This window comes from Bubalus bubalis, chromosome 12 (assembly GCF_019923935.1).
Source record: "Bubalus bubalis isolate 160015118507 breed Murrah chromosome 12, NDDB_SH_1, whole genome shotgun sequence".
Classification (NCBI taxonomy): domain Eukaryota; kingdom Metazoa; phylum Chordata; class Mammalia; order Artiodactyla; family Bovidae; genus Bubalus; species Bubalus bubalis.
This window is the reverse complement of record NC_059168.1, coordinates 26199291-26214964: the sequence shown is the minus strand read 5'-3', so window position 1 is coordinate 26214964 and position 15674 is coordinate 26199291. Positions and strand designations below refer to the sequence as shown.

Here is a 15674-nt window from a genome sequence, read left to right as displayed (position 1 = left end):
CCACTTAAGCACCCATGAAATGGAGAAGTTTACGTGGATGTCTGTACTCACTTTTATTTCTTCTTGAACATCAGGATTACGGAAATTTAAATCAGGTTGCTCTTTCATAAACTGATGAAAATAGCATTGTTTTCGTAACTCATCAAACTGCCAACTGGAGTTTCCATATACACTTAACTAGCAAACAGAAAATAGCAGATCAGTTCCTTACATGGTTTCTATGATGGTATCTCCCACAAAGAAATGATCATTGTCATCGCCAGCCCCACGCAGACTAAGTGCACAAGTCCCCAGAATTTTCCTTCTAGTGAGAGCACTAGATAAATTAATTCCCTAAAATTCCACTTGCTGGCCTAGTGCCCCACAAAAGTGGTTGTGATGTGTTTGTACAGTAGAAACTGTTCACAACAACCACAACATCAAATCAATGCTCTCAATGTAAGGAGCAGACATTTCTAATCTATTTTCTTGAAACTTCTGTCCAGGCCCTGGACTCCTGTTTGTGAAGAAAAGCAAATGATGGTCAATTTGGGAGAAACACGCATTCCACTGATCTAGGAGCTTGAATCCAAATAGAGTGATTATTTAAATGATATTTTTAGAAAAATATTAGAATCATTCCATTTAAAATGCTGCTAGCCCTCAGGAATAAAAGAAATATAGCAACTTCAAGAGGACTTCCCTATATATAGCTCAGATGGTAAAGAATCTGCCTGCAAGGCAGGAGACCCAGGTTTGATCCCCGGGTCAGGAAGATATCCTGGAGAAGGAAATGGCAACCAACTCCGGTATTCTTGCCTGGGAAAATCCCATGGAAAGAGGAGCCTGGGCAGCTACAGTCCATGGGGTAGCAAAGAGTCAGAAATGACTAGGTGACTGAGCACACACACACAGTAACTTCACATGTTGGCACCCAACAACATTTGACAGGGGTGCTGCTTTCCTCCTTCTAGAAACTCACTTCCGTGGCATTTCCAGAAGGAGGAACCTGTGTCAGGTTTCCTCGGGGCTCTGTCTTGGGCCATTTGTTCATTTCACACTAAAGAGAACACCTAGACATTTACAAACTAAGGGATTTGCATAAATATTTTATTTTTAGTTGAAAGACCTAGTCACACTGGGTCCACATTTCCATGGCAACGACTGGCCCAAGCTAAGTAGTAGCTGATGCCTTTTGAGGAAACATTCTCTTGTCAGCTCACTTCATGGCCCACCTGAATAAAAACCAGGATAAGATTTTTACAGCCTATATCAGTATACAGAGAGACCAGTATACAAAATACAAATAAATAAATAAATAAACTCTGCAAATCTATTTCAAAGGGACCAGCAATCCAACAAAAAATTGGAGAAAGAAACCATTAAACAGATGTTCCACAGAAATGGAAGCTCAAGTGAATAAATGTATGAAAAGATATTCAGCATCATTATTAATTAGGCAACTAGTACATCAATAATTAGTAATTAGATAAATAATCATTAGGAGTTAGAGAAATGTAAAATTAAGACCTCAACGTTGTACCAATTTATGTTCACTCAGTAAAAATTAGACTAGATACAGTCTTTAGCCCTTTCATTTATTAGCTTTGAACCGGGGCAAGGTGCTTAACATTTCTCTGCCTCAGTCTGCTCATCTGTAAAACAGGAATTAAAGCCCAACCCATAAGACTCTACAGTGAATTAAAGGAGTTAATGAATATAATCAATATAAAACACTCAGAGCCTGGCACACAGTAAGCATTTAGCAAATGTTTGCTAATGTCATCATTATTTTTAAAAGTGGTGGATTGGTAAAAAGGAAAATAGTGTGTTTGCTCAATCACTCAGTTGTGTTCAACTCTTTGCAACCCCGTGGCCTATAGGCTACCAGGTTCCTCTGTCCACAGGATTTCCCAGGCAAGAATACTGAAGCAGGTTGCCATTTCCTCCTCCAGGGGATCTATTCGGCTCAGGGACTGAATGTACGTCTCCTGCATTGGCAGGCGGATTCTTTAACCTGAGCCACCTGGGAAGAGGTGAAATTGCCAGGACTTGCTAAAGGGCTGTTTACCAGGCTGCGTATATTAGTGCCATTCACATAACCTCGGATACGGGAGGTTGGGAGAAAAGATCACACAGTCAACTTTAGACACACATCGTTTGAGTGCCCTTGGGTCATTTAAAAGCTGATGCCCAGGAGTCAGCCTCTTTTAGTGCTTAGGGAGGTCAAGAGAGAGGCCCTGGAGTGGGGAGAGATGATCCAGAGAAAAAGGGTCTGTAGAAAGCAGGAGAGAGGATGAACTAGAGTACACAGAGGGACTGACCTGGGACAGAAGGAGAGCTGCCAGATAAACTGCAAGACATTCAATTTCAGATAAGCAATGAATAGTTTTTTAGTGTAAGTGTATTCCATATATTTTACACTAAAAATTGTTCATTGTTTATCTAAAGCAGATTTCACTGGGCTTTCTCTCAAGCAGGAGAGACAAGGTCTCTGTGCAGAAGAGGTGAACAGGAACAGGGTGTGTCAGCTTCTGTTCTCCCTTTAAAGTTGGGTTTGCTGCTGAGGGTGCTGAGATGCGGTGAATGTGGGTAAGATGTCTGAAGAGGAGACAGGGCATGTTGATCAGTTGGATTTAGTAAAATTCCCCCAAAAGAGTGGATGGATCAGTCCAGATAGGGACAATGAATATGTCCAGAGGCTTGGATACCAAAGTTCAGGTAAAGAAAAAATGGATGGTTGAGTTCTTTTATGGCTAGCGTTTTACTGGACAACGGAGTCAAAAAGTCAGAAAGGCAAAAGGGTCTGGAGGGTAGCAAGACAGTTACTAAACTAATAAGACATGGGGTCTCAGCTGGACAGAGGGGGAAATAAAGGAAAGAGAGGTTAACAGAGAGCATAGATTTTAATATGCTAAAACACATCAGCTCTACAATGAAATGAAAAATCCAAACCCACAGATGATTAGAAGCTTGAGACTTCATTTCTATTTCTTTGGGAAATTTGTTTCCCTTCTCTTAAACTATTGCTATCATTCATTTTCCTTTAAAAGGGCTTTATAAATAGCCAGTTTAATAACTGAAGATCTGCCAATTTTACTTCTGTAAATCAAGCACGTTGGGACTTACCCAGTTGTTGGGTGGTATGGTTGTGCCATTTTCATGGTTACAGTCATGCCAGATATAATAATCAGTATATTTTCCTGCCCGGTTCCGACTCCATTGAAACCAAGCATGTTTATCGCTGGTGTGGTTTGGTATGAAATCGATGATTAATTTTAAACCTAGTGCGTGAAAACATTTCAAATGGTGAGATAATATTATATTATATAATATCATATTAGAATAATACAATAGTGAGGAAGAAAATGCTCTAAGCTAAGCATTTGGAGAAATGCTTTCCTTAAACCATCCCACCCACCTTCCATTCAATTTACCTTTATCATGTATGGCTGCAACCAGATTCTCAAAATCTTTCATTGTTCCAAAAATGGGATCAATTTCTCGGAAATCTTCAACACCATGTCGGAAATCTTTAAGGGATGATTTATAAAATGAAGTAATCCAAATAGTTTTTATATTTAAAGTTGTGATGTAATCCAATTTATCTTGAATACCTGAAGGCAAAAGTCAAAGCCATGAAAAGTAGTTTGTTTTTTCAGTTGAACAACTAAAAATAAAACGAATAGGCTTAAGACAGAAATATTTGGGGTTTTTTTGAATTTGGGTAAAATTCAAATAGCAAGGTCTAGTTCTACAACCAACAGCAAATTAGTCTTCTGGCAATAACCTTTGAACTTTAATATCAATGCATAATATTTAAAAAATCTGTCTGTGGTTTGTTCATATTTTATACTTAAAACCAAAACTACACTATTGTTTATTTATTCTACACATGGTTTTCGAGCACCTAATCCAGGCCAGATGCTGGGCTAAGTACGAAGATACAAAGAAGAACAACGTATGCACTCTTGATGGTCACGTGATCTAAGCTGCACTGTCCAGTGTGTAGCCACTTGCCATGTGGCTATCAAGCACTTGCTATGTGACTAGTCTAAACCGAGGTGTGTTGAAAATGTAAAACATACACTGGACATTGAAGACCCAGTATGACAAAAAATAATGTAAAATAGCTCATTTATATTTTTATATTGATTATATGTTACAAAGATCCTGATGCTGGTCATTAGAAAAGACCCTGATGCTGGGAAAGATTGAAGGCAGAAGGAGAAGAGGGCAACAGAGAATGAGATGGTTGGATGGCATCACTCAATGGATGTGAACTTGTGCAAACTGCAGAGATGATGAGGGACAGGGAAGCCTGGTATGCTGCATCCATGGGGTCGTGAAGAGTTGGATTCAACTGAGCGATTGAACAACAACAGTATGTTGAAATGATAGTCGATATGTTGGATTAAACAAAGTATATTATTCAAATTAAGTTCACTTGTTTCTCTTTTACTTTTTTAATATGGCTGCTAGAAAACTGTCAATTACCTATGTGGTCCACATTCTATTTCCTTTGGACAGCGATGAAGTCAAGCATTTATACAGAAGAGAACTTTAGACTTAGATGAAAAGAGACATAGGAATGAAACTCTTGTACTTGGGACCCCGTAGGATAATTAGCAGTTAGTGGGGGGAAGTGCTTCTAGTTCAGAGTCCTAAATGCAGAGTCCGAGTTTAGTACTCGGTCTGCAGTAACTTCCTGTGGGACCCCTGTCAGAAGCCGCTGAGGCCAAAGCAGGAGTCAGGCTGCTTATCTGTGTCCTGACTATACTTCAGTTCCCTTCCGTGGATGGCTGTGAGACCTCCTGGAGTATCAACAGGCAACAAAAGAATTTTTATTTAACTCAGATTAAAGTCAAAATTTTGATTTATATCAAGAATAAGCACAAAGGAACAGGATGATTAAAACGAAGAGGCCAAATGGACACAGAGTAACAAAAGATCTCCCATGTCCACATTCCAGGGGACAGAAAGCAATAGTCTAAACTGAAACCTGGAACATTTTCTTCAAATTAGAACAAAATCCTCTCAACCTCTAGAAAAAATACCTATTAATTACAGGAAGCAGCCGGTCCTTCAAGGAAAAGTTATGGGAAATGACAAATGTGAGAGGTGATTAGAAGTTGCCCTTTGCGCAGGGAATTTAGAAGGAGATTACAGAGGGAGGGCCAGGAAGTAGGCAGTATATTTTAGGGCTATAGGGTTTTTGGCTTTATTCCATCAAAACATCACTTTGCAAAGCATTTACTTTGTAAGCAGCAGCAGGCGATAGGATCATGCTAGGGGCTGAGGGGTTGGAAGGAAAGTCACCCAGATATGTTACACCAAAGCACCAGAGGTGCCGCTCCATCCAAAACCCTGAAAGAGTTTGGGGAGGGTAGCGCCCCCTCTGATCAGGAGGTTAAACAGATTAATGAAGGAAGTGGGTTTGAACTGCATCTTAAAGGTCAGATAATATTTTAATTAGTTAAGATGCAGGATGATTTTTAAGAGAAAAATTGTATGAGTGTGAAGAAGAAGTCTTTTATTGGTTTACTAAAGAAAGCTGAAGATTTTAGGAGTGTGTTTGAAGCATTTTAAAGTTCGACTAAGCTCATTACCACTTCCTATACGCTTTTCTTTTTGATGTGTAACATAATCACATTTATTTAAGAATGTATTCCAATATCAAAAAGCAAAATTCAACAATGCAAAACCTCAATTACTTTCGTACCAACCTAATAGTTTTGTGAGGACTCCCTGATGTATTCAGACATTTTCGTGTAAGGTGCAGGCCTTGACCACACAGTTCTATCAAATCTATCCTTATATACTGTATTCTAGAACAACTACAGTCTCAAAGGTTGCAGTTTCTGAGTCTAAGCTGTCCACTAATTGAGGAAGTAGTGGGTGACCTGTTACAGGAGGTGTGCAAGGAAAGCCACCTTTTAGAATGCTGGACTGGGGCCTTCTCGGTAAGCCAGAAGAAGGGGCTGCAGAATGGAGGGCCTTACAGACTCTACAGCAATGAAAAGAGGAATACTAAGCACCAGGAAGGGAGCCAAGCAACTAGCCAAAAACAAACAATTCAGCAAGCTATTATATATCAGGCATCTAGAGCTTTACGCAATACATTCGTGTGTGCTCAGTTGCTTAGTGGTGTCCAACTCTTTGCGACCCACCAGACTGTAGCCTATCAGGCTCCTCTGTCCCTGGGATTTTCCAGACAAGAACACTGGAGTGGGTTGCCATTTCCTTCTCTATCCCATACTCTTAAATCATTATTTTGTCTTCTTCAAGCCAAATAGCATTATCAAAAATTATCTTATTAGTTTATTCATTCCTTATTGTTTCCCTTAACTGGGTAACCATATCAACCAATTTGCCTGGGACAGTTTTCTGCAATTGGTTTGTGTCCTCATTTGAGCAATAAATAGTAAGGCCATCCCATACATAACACACTAGGAAATTATTAGCATATCTTTAAAAATATTTCTTTCTTTATTAAGATGGATATTTTTTTTAATAATCTTTAATTCAACTAATGACCAACCCACACTATACCTTTTCTTCATTTCTCAAGATTTAAGCTTTTAAAGACTCAGTCTATACATTTTAAAGATATCACTTAATCTTCTTCTAAAATAATGAAGTATGCTTTGCTCATTAATCAGAATCTCTCTGCCAGATTATCAAACTAGCCACTGTGCACCCTGGAAAAGGGATTCTAAAGATTCTAAACAGTCACTCTGAGATGACCAACTCTAAAGTGCACAGAAGCAGGACACATTTCAGGAGGAAACTTGCTCATGCAGGAAGTTAGATCAGATGACTATGCAAAAGTTCCTACTGGGCAATAAACCTAACAGCCCTTTGGGGGCTCAAAGGGCTCCAGCAAGTATCCTTTCATCATATGCTAAGAATTGCTGGGTTCTGCTGAGTGGCTTTTTAAAATATCATAAACAAGGAGAAAGGCATCATCAGTCATACTGGGTGGAATGTGCTTATTACCGCACAGCCCAGGCATAATGAGCTTCCAGGACGAAGAGCCCTAAACCAACCTCATCCCCCCCTGCCCCAAGTCTCAAGGCGCGCACCTTTCAGATCTCCGTCCCCATCCTTGTTGCTGTCCCTGAAAGACCTTGGGTAGATCTGGTACATGGGTCCCGCCTGCCACCAGTCCAGGCACTTGGGAGAGATGGCAATGAGGGCTATGGTGGCCGCAATGAGCACGAGCACGGAAGCCACGGTGAGCCAGAAGAGCACCTCCCGCGGTATCCGGTAGCGGGCCTGGCCCGAGAACTGAAATAGCACCTCTTTGGGCATCCCAGCGTAGGGCTGGACATCCTTCACGTCGGGCTCCCCGGGGCCAAGGATGTCCACGGTGTTGTGCTGTGGCCCGACTGCTGGGCTGCTTGGGTCCAGGTTGGTTTCCAGGATGTCTTCATTTTGTACAAACCCGTTGTTGGTCTGGCCTTCCTTCGCATTTAATCCAATGGAATCTCTCTTGCTTTTATCCTCAGCCATGTTTCACAATCTTATCCCTGCCGAGTGCCTTCCTGCAGTAACAAAAGGGAGAAGAGAGCTTGCAGAAATGCTTGATCATGTTAATGAGCTTTTCATGGTTTATAAATAAACCTGACTGGACAAAGTTCAGCCAAGGAAGAAAGGGTAAAGGTAAAGTGGGGTTTTTAAAAAAATTCTCCTTACACCCTGTGAGACTGATGCAGCAACAGTCAACCACATGGAGGGATTCAGATCTGGACTGGAAGAGAGGCACAGAGGAGGTGAAATGGGAAGAGGACACAGCGTTCCATTGCAGTTTAAGACCTTACTTGGTTGAGCACACAAATATTCACAGCAGCATTATTCACAACAGTCAAAAGGTGGAAAGAAGCCAAGTGGATGAATGGACAACCAAACTGTGACATATACCTTAAAAAGGAATGAAATTCTGATGGGTGCCACAACATGTATGAACCTTGAAGACATTATGCTAAGTGAAGGAAGCCAGAGACAAAAGGACAGATGTCGTCTGAGTGCACTTACATGAGGTAGGTACATGAATTCATAGAGACAGAGCAGAAGGGGAGATAACGGGAGTCGGAAGAAAGGGGGTCATGAACAGTTCTTGTTTAATGAGTATAAAGTTTACATTTTGGACGATGCAGAAGTTCTGGAGGTGGTCATACACCAATGTAAATGTATTTAACGCCACTGAATTGTACACTTTCAAGTTCTTAAAGTGGTAAATTTTATATTATGTATATTTTACCACAATAAAAAATAGCTTAAATTTTCTTTCTTGTTAACTAGATATGAGAAAAAGAAACAGAACTTTGCAGGGGAAAACATGCTTTTCTTTACTTTTTATTTTGAAGGTCTCTTCTACAAACCCAAGAGGAAGAAGATCTGAAGACAGGGGACAACACCTTTGTTACTGAAACTACTGTATCTCAGTTCAAGCCAACCTGATACATGCCTATTTGTATGCTCAGTTCGACCCCAGGTGCCTTCAGTCTTGTTTCCTATTTTTCAGGAGAGTATGGTTGCCCATTCTTGGAAGCACTTTTCCAAGTGGGGATGGTAGAATAGGGAATTTCATGTCTAGCAAGTTCAAGTGGTTTATTATAGGTAAAGAGTTCTTAATACAAGCACTAAAGAGTTGTTTAATCATTGACAAGTATAAAATACAAATTTGCAACCAAGAAGAAACTGCATTAAAAGTGAAGTATGCTTTCCTAGAAGATTATGCAAACCTTAAAAGAATGTGATGATTCATGGCTTTCTTTTAATCAGTGCACATATAATAAACAGTTCTATGACTCTTTTGATCAAATAAGAAGTTTTTTGTTTTAAGTGAGGAAAGTTACATGAATTGCTAATATTACTGTTAATTTGTAGAGTGACTTAGAAGCAGTAATTGGTACAGAGAAATGAGCTGTTTGATTTTGGCTAAGTTATTTTTTTAAGTGAGTAAATCCCAAAATCTAGCTCATTCAATGCATCTGATAAGTGGCATCTCTCATTATTACTAATTAGGCATACTGTATATTTTTTAACAATTAAAGGATTTATGTTTCCAAATAACTTTATCTCTCAAACACATAATGGTAATTTTCACCATAGGAGTTAATTGAAAGGATGTTTTGAACAGTAAAAGCAATTACAAAGATTGAATTTGTTTAATAAAATTTATTATACAACAAAGCATATAATTGAAGAACATATGACAAATTGGAAAATGCATTGGTAATAAATATGCCAAAGAACTTTATGTTTTTAACATTAAAGGTATGTATACATTGTTAGACATTCAGTTCAATTCAGTCGCACAGTCGTGTCCGACTCTTTGCGACCCCATGAACCGCAGCACACCAGGCCTCCCTGTCCATCACCAAATCCCACAGCTTACTCAAACTCATATCCATCAGTCAGTGGTGCCATCCAACCATCACATCCTCTGTCATCCCCTTCTCCTCCTGCCCTCAATCTTTCCCAGCATCAGGGTCTTTTCAAATGAGTCAGCTCTTCACATCAGGTGGCCAAAGTATTGGAGTTTCAGCTTCAACATCAGTCCTTCCAATGAACACCCAGGACTGGTCTCCTTTAGGATGGACTGGTTGGATCTCCTTGCTGTCCAAGGGATTCTCAAGAGTCTTCTCCAACACCACAGTTCAAAAGCATCAATTCTCTGGCGCTCAGCTTTCTTTATACTCCAACTCTCACATCCATACATGACCACAGGAAAAACCATAGCCTTGACTAGATGGACCTTTGTTGACAAAGTAATGTCTCTGTTTTTAATATGCTGTCTAGGTTGGTCATAACTTTCCTTCCAAAGAGTAAGCGTCTTTTAATTTCATGGCTGCAATTACCATCTGCAGTGATTTTGGACCCCCCAAAAATAAAGTCAGCCACTGTTTCCACTGTTTCCCCACCTATTTTCCATGAAGTGATGGGACCAGATGCCATGATCTTAGTTTTCTGAATGTTGAGCTTTAAGCCAACTTTTTCACTCTCCTCTTTCACTTTCATCAAGAGGCTTTTTAGTTCCTCTTCACTTTCTGCCATAAGGATGGTGTCATCTGCATATCTGAGGTCTTTGATATTTCTCCCAGCAATCTTGATTTTAGCTTGTGCTTCCTCCAGCCCAGCGTTTCTCATGATGTCCTCTGCATGTAAGTTAAATAAGCAGGGTGATAATATACAGCCTTGACATACTCCTTTTCCTATTTGGAACCAGTCTGTTGTTCCATGTCCAGTTCTAACTGTTGCTTCCTGACCTGCATACAGGTTTTTCAAGAGGCAGGTCAGGTGGTCTGGTATTCCCATCTCCTTCAGAATTTTCCACAGTTTATTGTGATCCACACAGTCAAAAGCTTTGGCATAGCCAATAAAACAGAAATAGATGTTTTTCTGGACCTCTCTTGCTTTTTCGATGATCGAGCGGATGTTGGCAATTTGATTATGTATACATATATAAAATTTCATAATATCAGTTTAAAAATGTCAGTTAAGCTTGAAAAAAAGGTTGTAAACAGATATTTCACAAAAATCAACTCATTAATGTTAGAGAAATAAGCATTTTCAATCACTTTTGGCAAAGAATTTCTAAAAGATAATAGTACTAGCAAGGATCCAGTGTAAACTCATAATTCTGGAAAGTAATTTGGCAGTGTGTATCATGAGTTTTAACATTTTCAGAGTCATAAATGAGGCTAGCTCTACCAGATTTTAAGATAAAAACTTCAAAAAAAATGAACAGTTGATATTAAAGTTTAGGTTAGGTCAAAAGATCAATTGAATAGATTGGAGTCATCCAAAATGGACCCCTATTCCTTATTCAGAAGGAGATTTAGAATCTGAAAAGTGAGGAAAAGAAAGATTATTTAGTAAGTGATGCTGGACAGTTGGATAAGGAGAGTAAATATGATCAGAATCATGTGGGAAAAAATAGCATACCTATTTGTGCATGCATACTGAATGTCAGCCAGTGGCTGCCTGGAGACTGAGACTAAGAGGCTGAAGATGAGATTCCTTGGATTTATACATTTCACTTTGCCCTGTGTCATTTGTTCTCAGCATATCATGACTTTTGTAATAAAAAGGGGAGAAGAGGTTCATATCCTTTAACTTGGCAATTTCAATTCCAAAACTCTATCTTAAGGAAATAATCCAAGACAGGAACAAAAGTTTATGAGCAATAAGGCTTATTAATTACAGTGTCATTTATAATGTCAAATATTGGAAACCAAAATGTTCAGTGACACAAGACTAAATTACTGTACATCCATGTTATAGAATCTTAGTCACTAAGCATATTTTCAAAGATTTTTAATGACATGGAAGAAATCTCACATTATTGTGTTGAGTGAGGAAAATGCAAGATATAAAGTAATTCTTCTAATTATGTAAAAAAAAATTCTCATGTATATAAAGTCCTATTAGAATATATGTTTAAAGTGTTTATGTCTGGGTTCTAAGATTATGGATGATACACAATTTGTTCTTTAAACTTTTTCTGATTTTTGTAATTTTTCTGTAATTAATATCACAATCAATATTACTCTTCCATTAGAAAAAAAATAAGCTAGGGAACCTTGAGTTTGGAGTCTACCTAGAAGTTCCAGTCAGGTTGTAGAGTTCAGCTTAAAGTGATTCCTTCTAGTATCAGTCACCCAAACGTCACAAACATCCCATACTCAAGATTTAAACTAAGATTTAAAGAGAAAAGAAACAAACTTCAAAAAGCAGAAGGAAGACATGGATTCAGTGAAAAAGTATGGAAACATTGGAGGGAAGAAGTTGACAGTAATTTGGAGAAGACAGCCACAGAGTTAAGACTTCCCACCAAGCACAAAGTATGTTTTACTTATTATCAAGGAGACTTAGAAGGAAATATTGATTGTAGAAAGCCAAATACACTGCCTGTTAAAACTCCTAAACATGAATAAGGAGCAAGAACACTAAGGAAGCTTTAAGAGCTAACTCATATAATCGGAACAAAGAATCAGAGATAATGTAGATAAACTTCCTCAGTAAATTCAAATCCCAAGTGAGTTACACAATCATGATAATAAAGTGAAGAAGAATGAACCCTCTGGAAAACAGATAACAGAACAATGGGGCTACCACAGGACACAGAAACATCCTGCAAATTAAACAGAAACAAACATATAGAAAGCAAAAATCAACAAAAATATATTTTATATTATATATATTATAAATGGATTTTTAAATATACATGTACTAAGATTCATTAAATGAATTTTGAAGCCATTCAGTCATAAAGACTTCCAGTTAACAGCAAACCCACCAAAATATCTTACAGCATATAACCTGTCAGATTAGTAAACATTTAAAATAGAAGGATTTTCCATATTGCACTTACCTGTTTACAGCCTCTGTGATCTAAGGGTAAGATCTGCATTGTCATCTTTAAGTTCCTAGCACCCAGCTCAGTGCCAGGTACATTATTAAGTTAATAAAAGAATAGTTACTTAAAGGTAGGTGACCTATGCTGAAGAATAAGGGGAGAATGAGTAAGTGGGGGGAGGAGGAAGAAACGAAAAGGAAGGGGAGGAAGAGGAGGAGAGGAGGAAAAACAGAAAAGTGGAAAGTACATTCTGCCTGAAAGTGTAGATTTTTATCACTAAGCCAAATGTTCTTACCTTGATACAGTTTCATGACTCAAATTTTAAGTCAGAGGAAGTGAGATTCAAGCCTGCCTCCATTTGCTCTCTGCTTGACCTTAGACAAAACTGTCTCTAAACCTCTGTTACCTCAGCTATAAAACTGAATTTGATTCTGGGGTTAACATTATAAATATAGTCCAGAGTACAATGTTTTTAAAAACAGTTCTAATTAGAAGGAACAGAAAAATAGACCTATCCTAGCTAGAGGTAGGAATTCAACTTATATAACCAGTGAATCAAAATAAAACATTTAACCATGATTTGCTAGAAGTTAAACTATTTAAAACATTCTTGAAACCAAACAAATAGCAAAAGAAATGTTAACAGAACATGAGACTTGACAAAAGTCACAAAAACCTTACTATTTCTACATACAAAGAATTGCTACAAAAATCAATAGCTAAATTACATTCAATAAGGGAGTAAAAGGAATTGCAAATTATATATAAAAAATTAACATTTCTGAGGTTAATAGAAATTAACATCATATATGCAGATGATATCACTAATGGCAGGAAGTGAAGAGGAAATAAAGAGCCTCTTTGATGAGGGTGAAAGAGAGTGAAAAAGCTGGCTTAAAACTCAACATTCAAAAACTAGGACCATGGCATCCGGTCCTATCATTTCATGGCAAACAGGGAAACAGTGCAAACAGTGACAGATTTTATCTTCTTGGGCTCCAAAATCACTGTGGATGGTGACTGCAGCCATGAAATTAAAAGACACTTGCTCGTTGGCAGGAAAGCTATGACAAACTTAGTGTATTAAAAAGCAAAAGCATCACTTTACTAACAAAGGTCCATACAGTCAAAGCTATGGTTTTTCCAGTAGTCATGTACAGATGTGACAGACCATAAAGAAGGCTGAGCACTGAAGAACTGATGCTTTTGACCTATGGTGTTGGAGAAGACGCTTGAGAGTCCCTTGGACAGCAAGGAGATCAAACCAGTCAATCCTGAAGGAAATCAACCCTGGATATTCATTGGAAGGACTAATGCTGAAGCTCCAATACTTGGATCACTTGATGTGAACAGCCAACTCATTGGAAAAAAAATTGATGCTGGGAAAGATTGAAGGCAAAATGTTCTAGAAGAGGGCAGCAAAGGATGAGACAGTTAAATAGCATCACTGACTCAATGGACATGAGTGTGAGCAAACTCCAGGAGATAGTGAAGGACAGGGAAGCCTCAAGTGCTTCAATCCATGGTGTCACAAAGAGTTGGATATGACTTAGCAACTGAACAACAACAAAAGTCTTTGAACAAAAGTACCTTCCTAACAGGATTAAAGAAATATAAATTAAAACATTGTTCAGGTACATGACAGATTACTTGCATTCAGATCAGATCAGATCAGTCGCTCAGTCGTGTCCGACTGTTTGCGACCCCATGAATTGCAGCACGCCAGGCCTCCCTGTCCATCACCAACTCCCGGAGTTCACCCAGACTCACGTCCATTGAGTCAGTGATGCCATCCAGCCATCTCATCCTCTGTCGTCCCTTTCTCCTCTTGCCCCCAATCCCTCCCAGCATCAGAGTCTTTTCCAATGAGTCAACTCTTCACATGAGGTGGCCAAAGTACTGGAGTTTCAGCTTTAGCATCATTCCCTCCAAAGAAATCCCAGGGCTGATCTCCTTGCAGTCCAAGGGACTCTCAAGAGTCTTCTCCAACACCACAGTTCAAAAGCATCAATTCTTTTGGCGCTCAGCCTTCTTCCCAGTCCAACTCTCACATCCATACATGACCACTGGAAAAACCATAGCCTTGACTAGATGAACCTTTGTTGGCAAAGTAATGTCTCTGCTTTTGAATATGCTATCTAGGTTGGTCATAACTTTCCTTCCAAGGAGTAAGCGTCTTTTAATTTCATGGCTGCAATCACCATCTGCAGTGATTTTGGACCCCCCAAAAATAAAGTCAGCCACTGTTTCCACTGTTTCCCCACCTATTTCCCATGAAATGATGGGACCAGATGCCATGATCTTAGTTTTCTGAATGTTGAGCTTTAAGCCAACTTTTTCATTCTCCTCTTTCACTTTCATCAAGAGGCTTTTTAGTTCTTCTTCACTTTCTGCCATAAGGATGGTGTCATCTGCATATCTGAGGTCTTTGATATTTCTCCCAGCAATCTTGATTTTAGCTTGTGCTTCCTCCAGCCCAGCGTTTCTCATGATGTACTCTGCATATAAGTTAAATAAGCAGGGTGATAATATACAGCCTTGACAAACTCCTTTTCCTATTTGGAACCAGTCTGTTGTTCCATGTCCAGTTCTAACTGTTGCTTCCTGACCTGCATACAAATTTCTCAAGAGGCAGGTCAGGTGGTCTGGTATTCCCATCTCTTTCAGAATTTTCCACAGTTTATTGTGATCCACACAGTCAAAGGCTTTGGCATAGTCAATAAAGCAGAAACAGATGCTTTTCTGGAACTCTCTTGCTTTTTCCATGATCCAGCGGATGTTGGCAATTTGATCTCTAGTTCCTCTGCCTTTTCTAAAACCAGCTTGAACATCAGGAAGTTCACGGTTCACATATTGCTAAAGCCTGGCTTGGAGAATTTTGAGCATTACTTTACTAGCGTGTGAGATGAGTGCAATTGTGCGGTAGTTTGAGCATTCTTTAGCATTGCCTTTCTTTGGGATTGGAATGAAAACTGACCTTTTCCAGTCCTGTGGCCACTGCTGAGTTTTCCAAATTTGCTGGCATATTGAGTGCAGCACTTTCATAGCATCATCTTTCAGGATTTGGAATAGGTCAACTGGAATTCCATCACCTCCACTAGCTTTGTTTGTAGTGATGCTTTCTAAGGCCCACTTGACTTCACATTCCAGGATGTCTGGCCCTAGGTCAGACTTGCATTAACAGTCATTAAAAGCATCCCCGTAGCCCTGTCAAACATGGCCTTTTGCCCCACGGTTCCCATCTCTTGACACACTTGAGTCTGGACTTGGACATGTGACTTGTTTTGGGACAATGGAACAAGAAACTTGACACAAAGAGAGGCTTTAA

At 39.1% G+C, this 15674-nt stretch overlaps 1 protein-coding gene across 1 annotated transcript in view; it reads right to left on the bottom strand.

The window, feature by feature from the left end:
• Positions 1–7563, bottom strand: part of SLC3A1 (solute carrier family 3 member 1) — a 33262-nt gene extending 25699 nt beyond the window's left edge. Inside the window, exons 1-4 of the mRNA XM_006056812.4 lie at positions 7065–7563; positions 3417–3596; positions 3109–3263; positions 52–177 (exon numbers count right to left, since the gene is read on the bottom strand). Coding sequence (XP_006056874.3) covers positions 52–177; positions 3109–3263; positions 3417–3596; positions 7065–7494 — 891 coding nt within the window. The 5' untranslated portion in view covers positions 7495–7563. The remainder of the gene's footprint in view (positions 1–51; positions 178–3108; positions 3264–3416; positions 3597–7064) is intronic.
• Positions 7564–15674: the final 8111 nt, after the last annotated feature.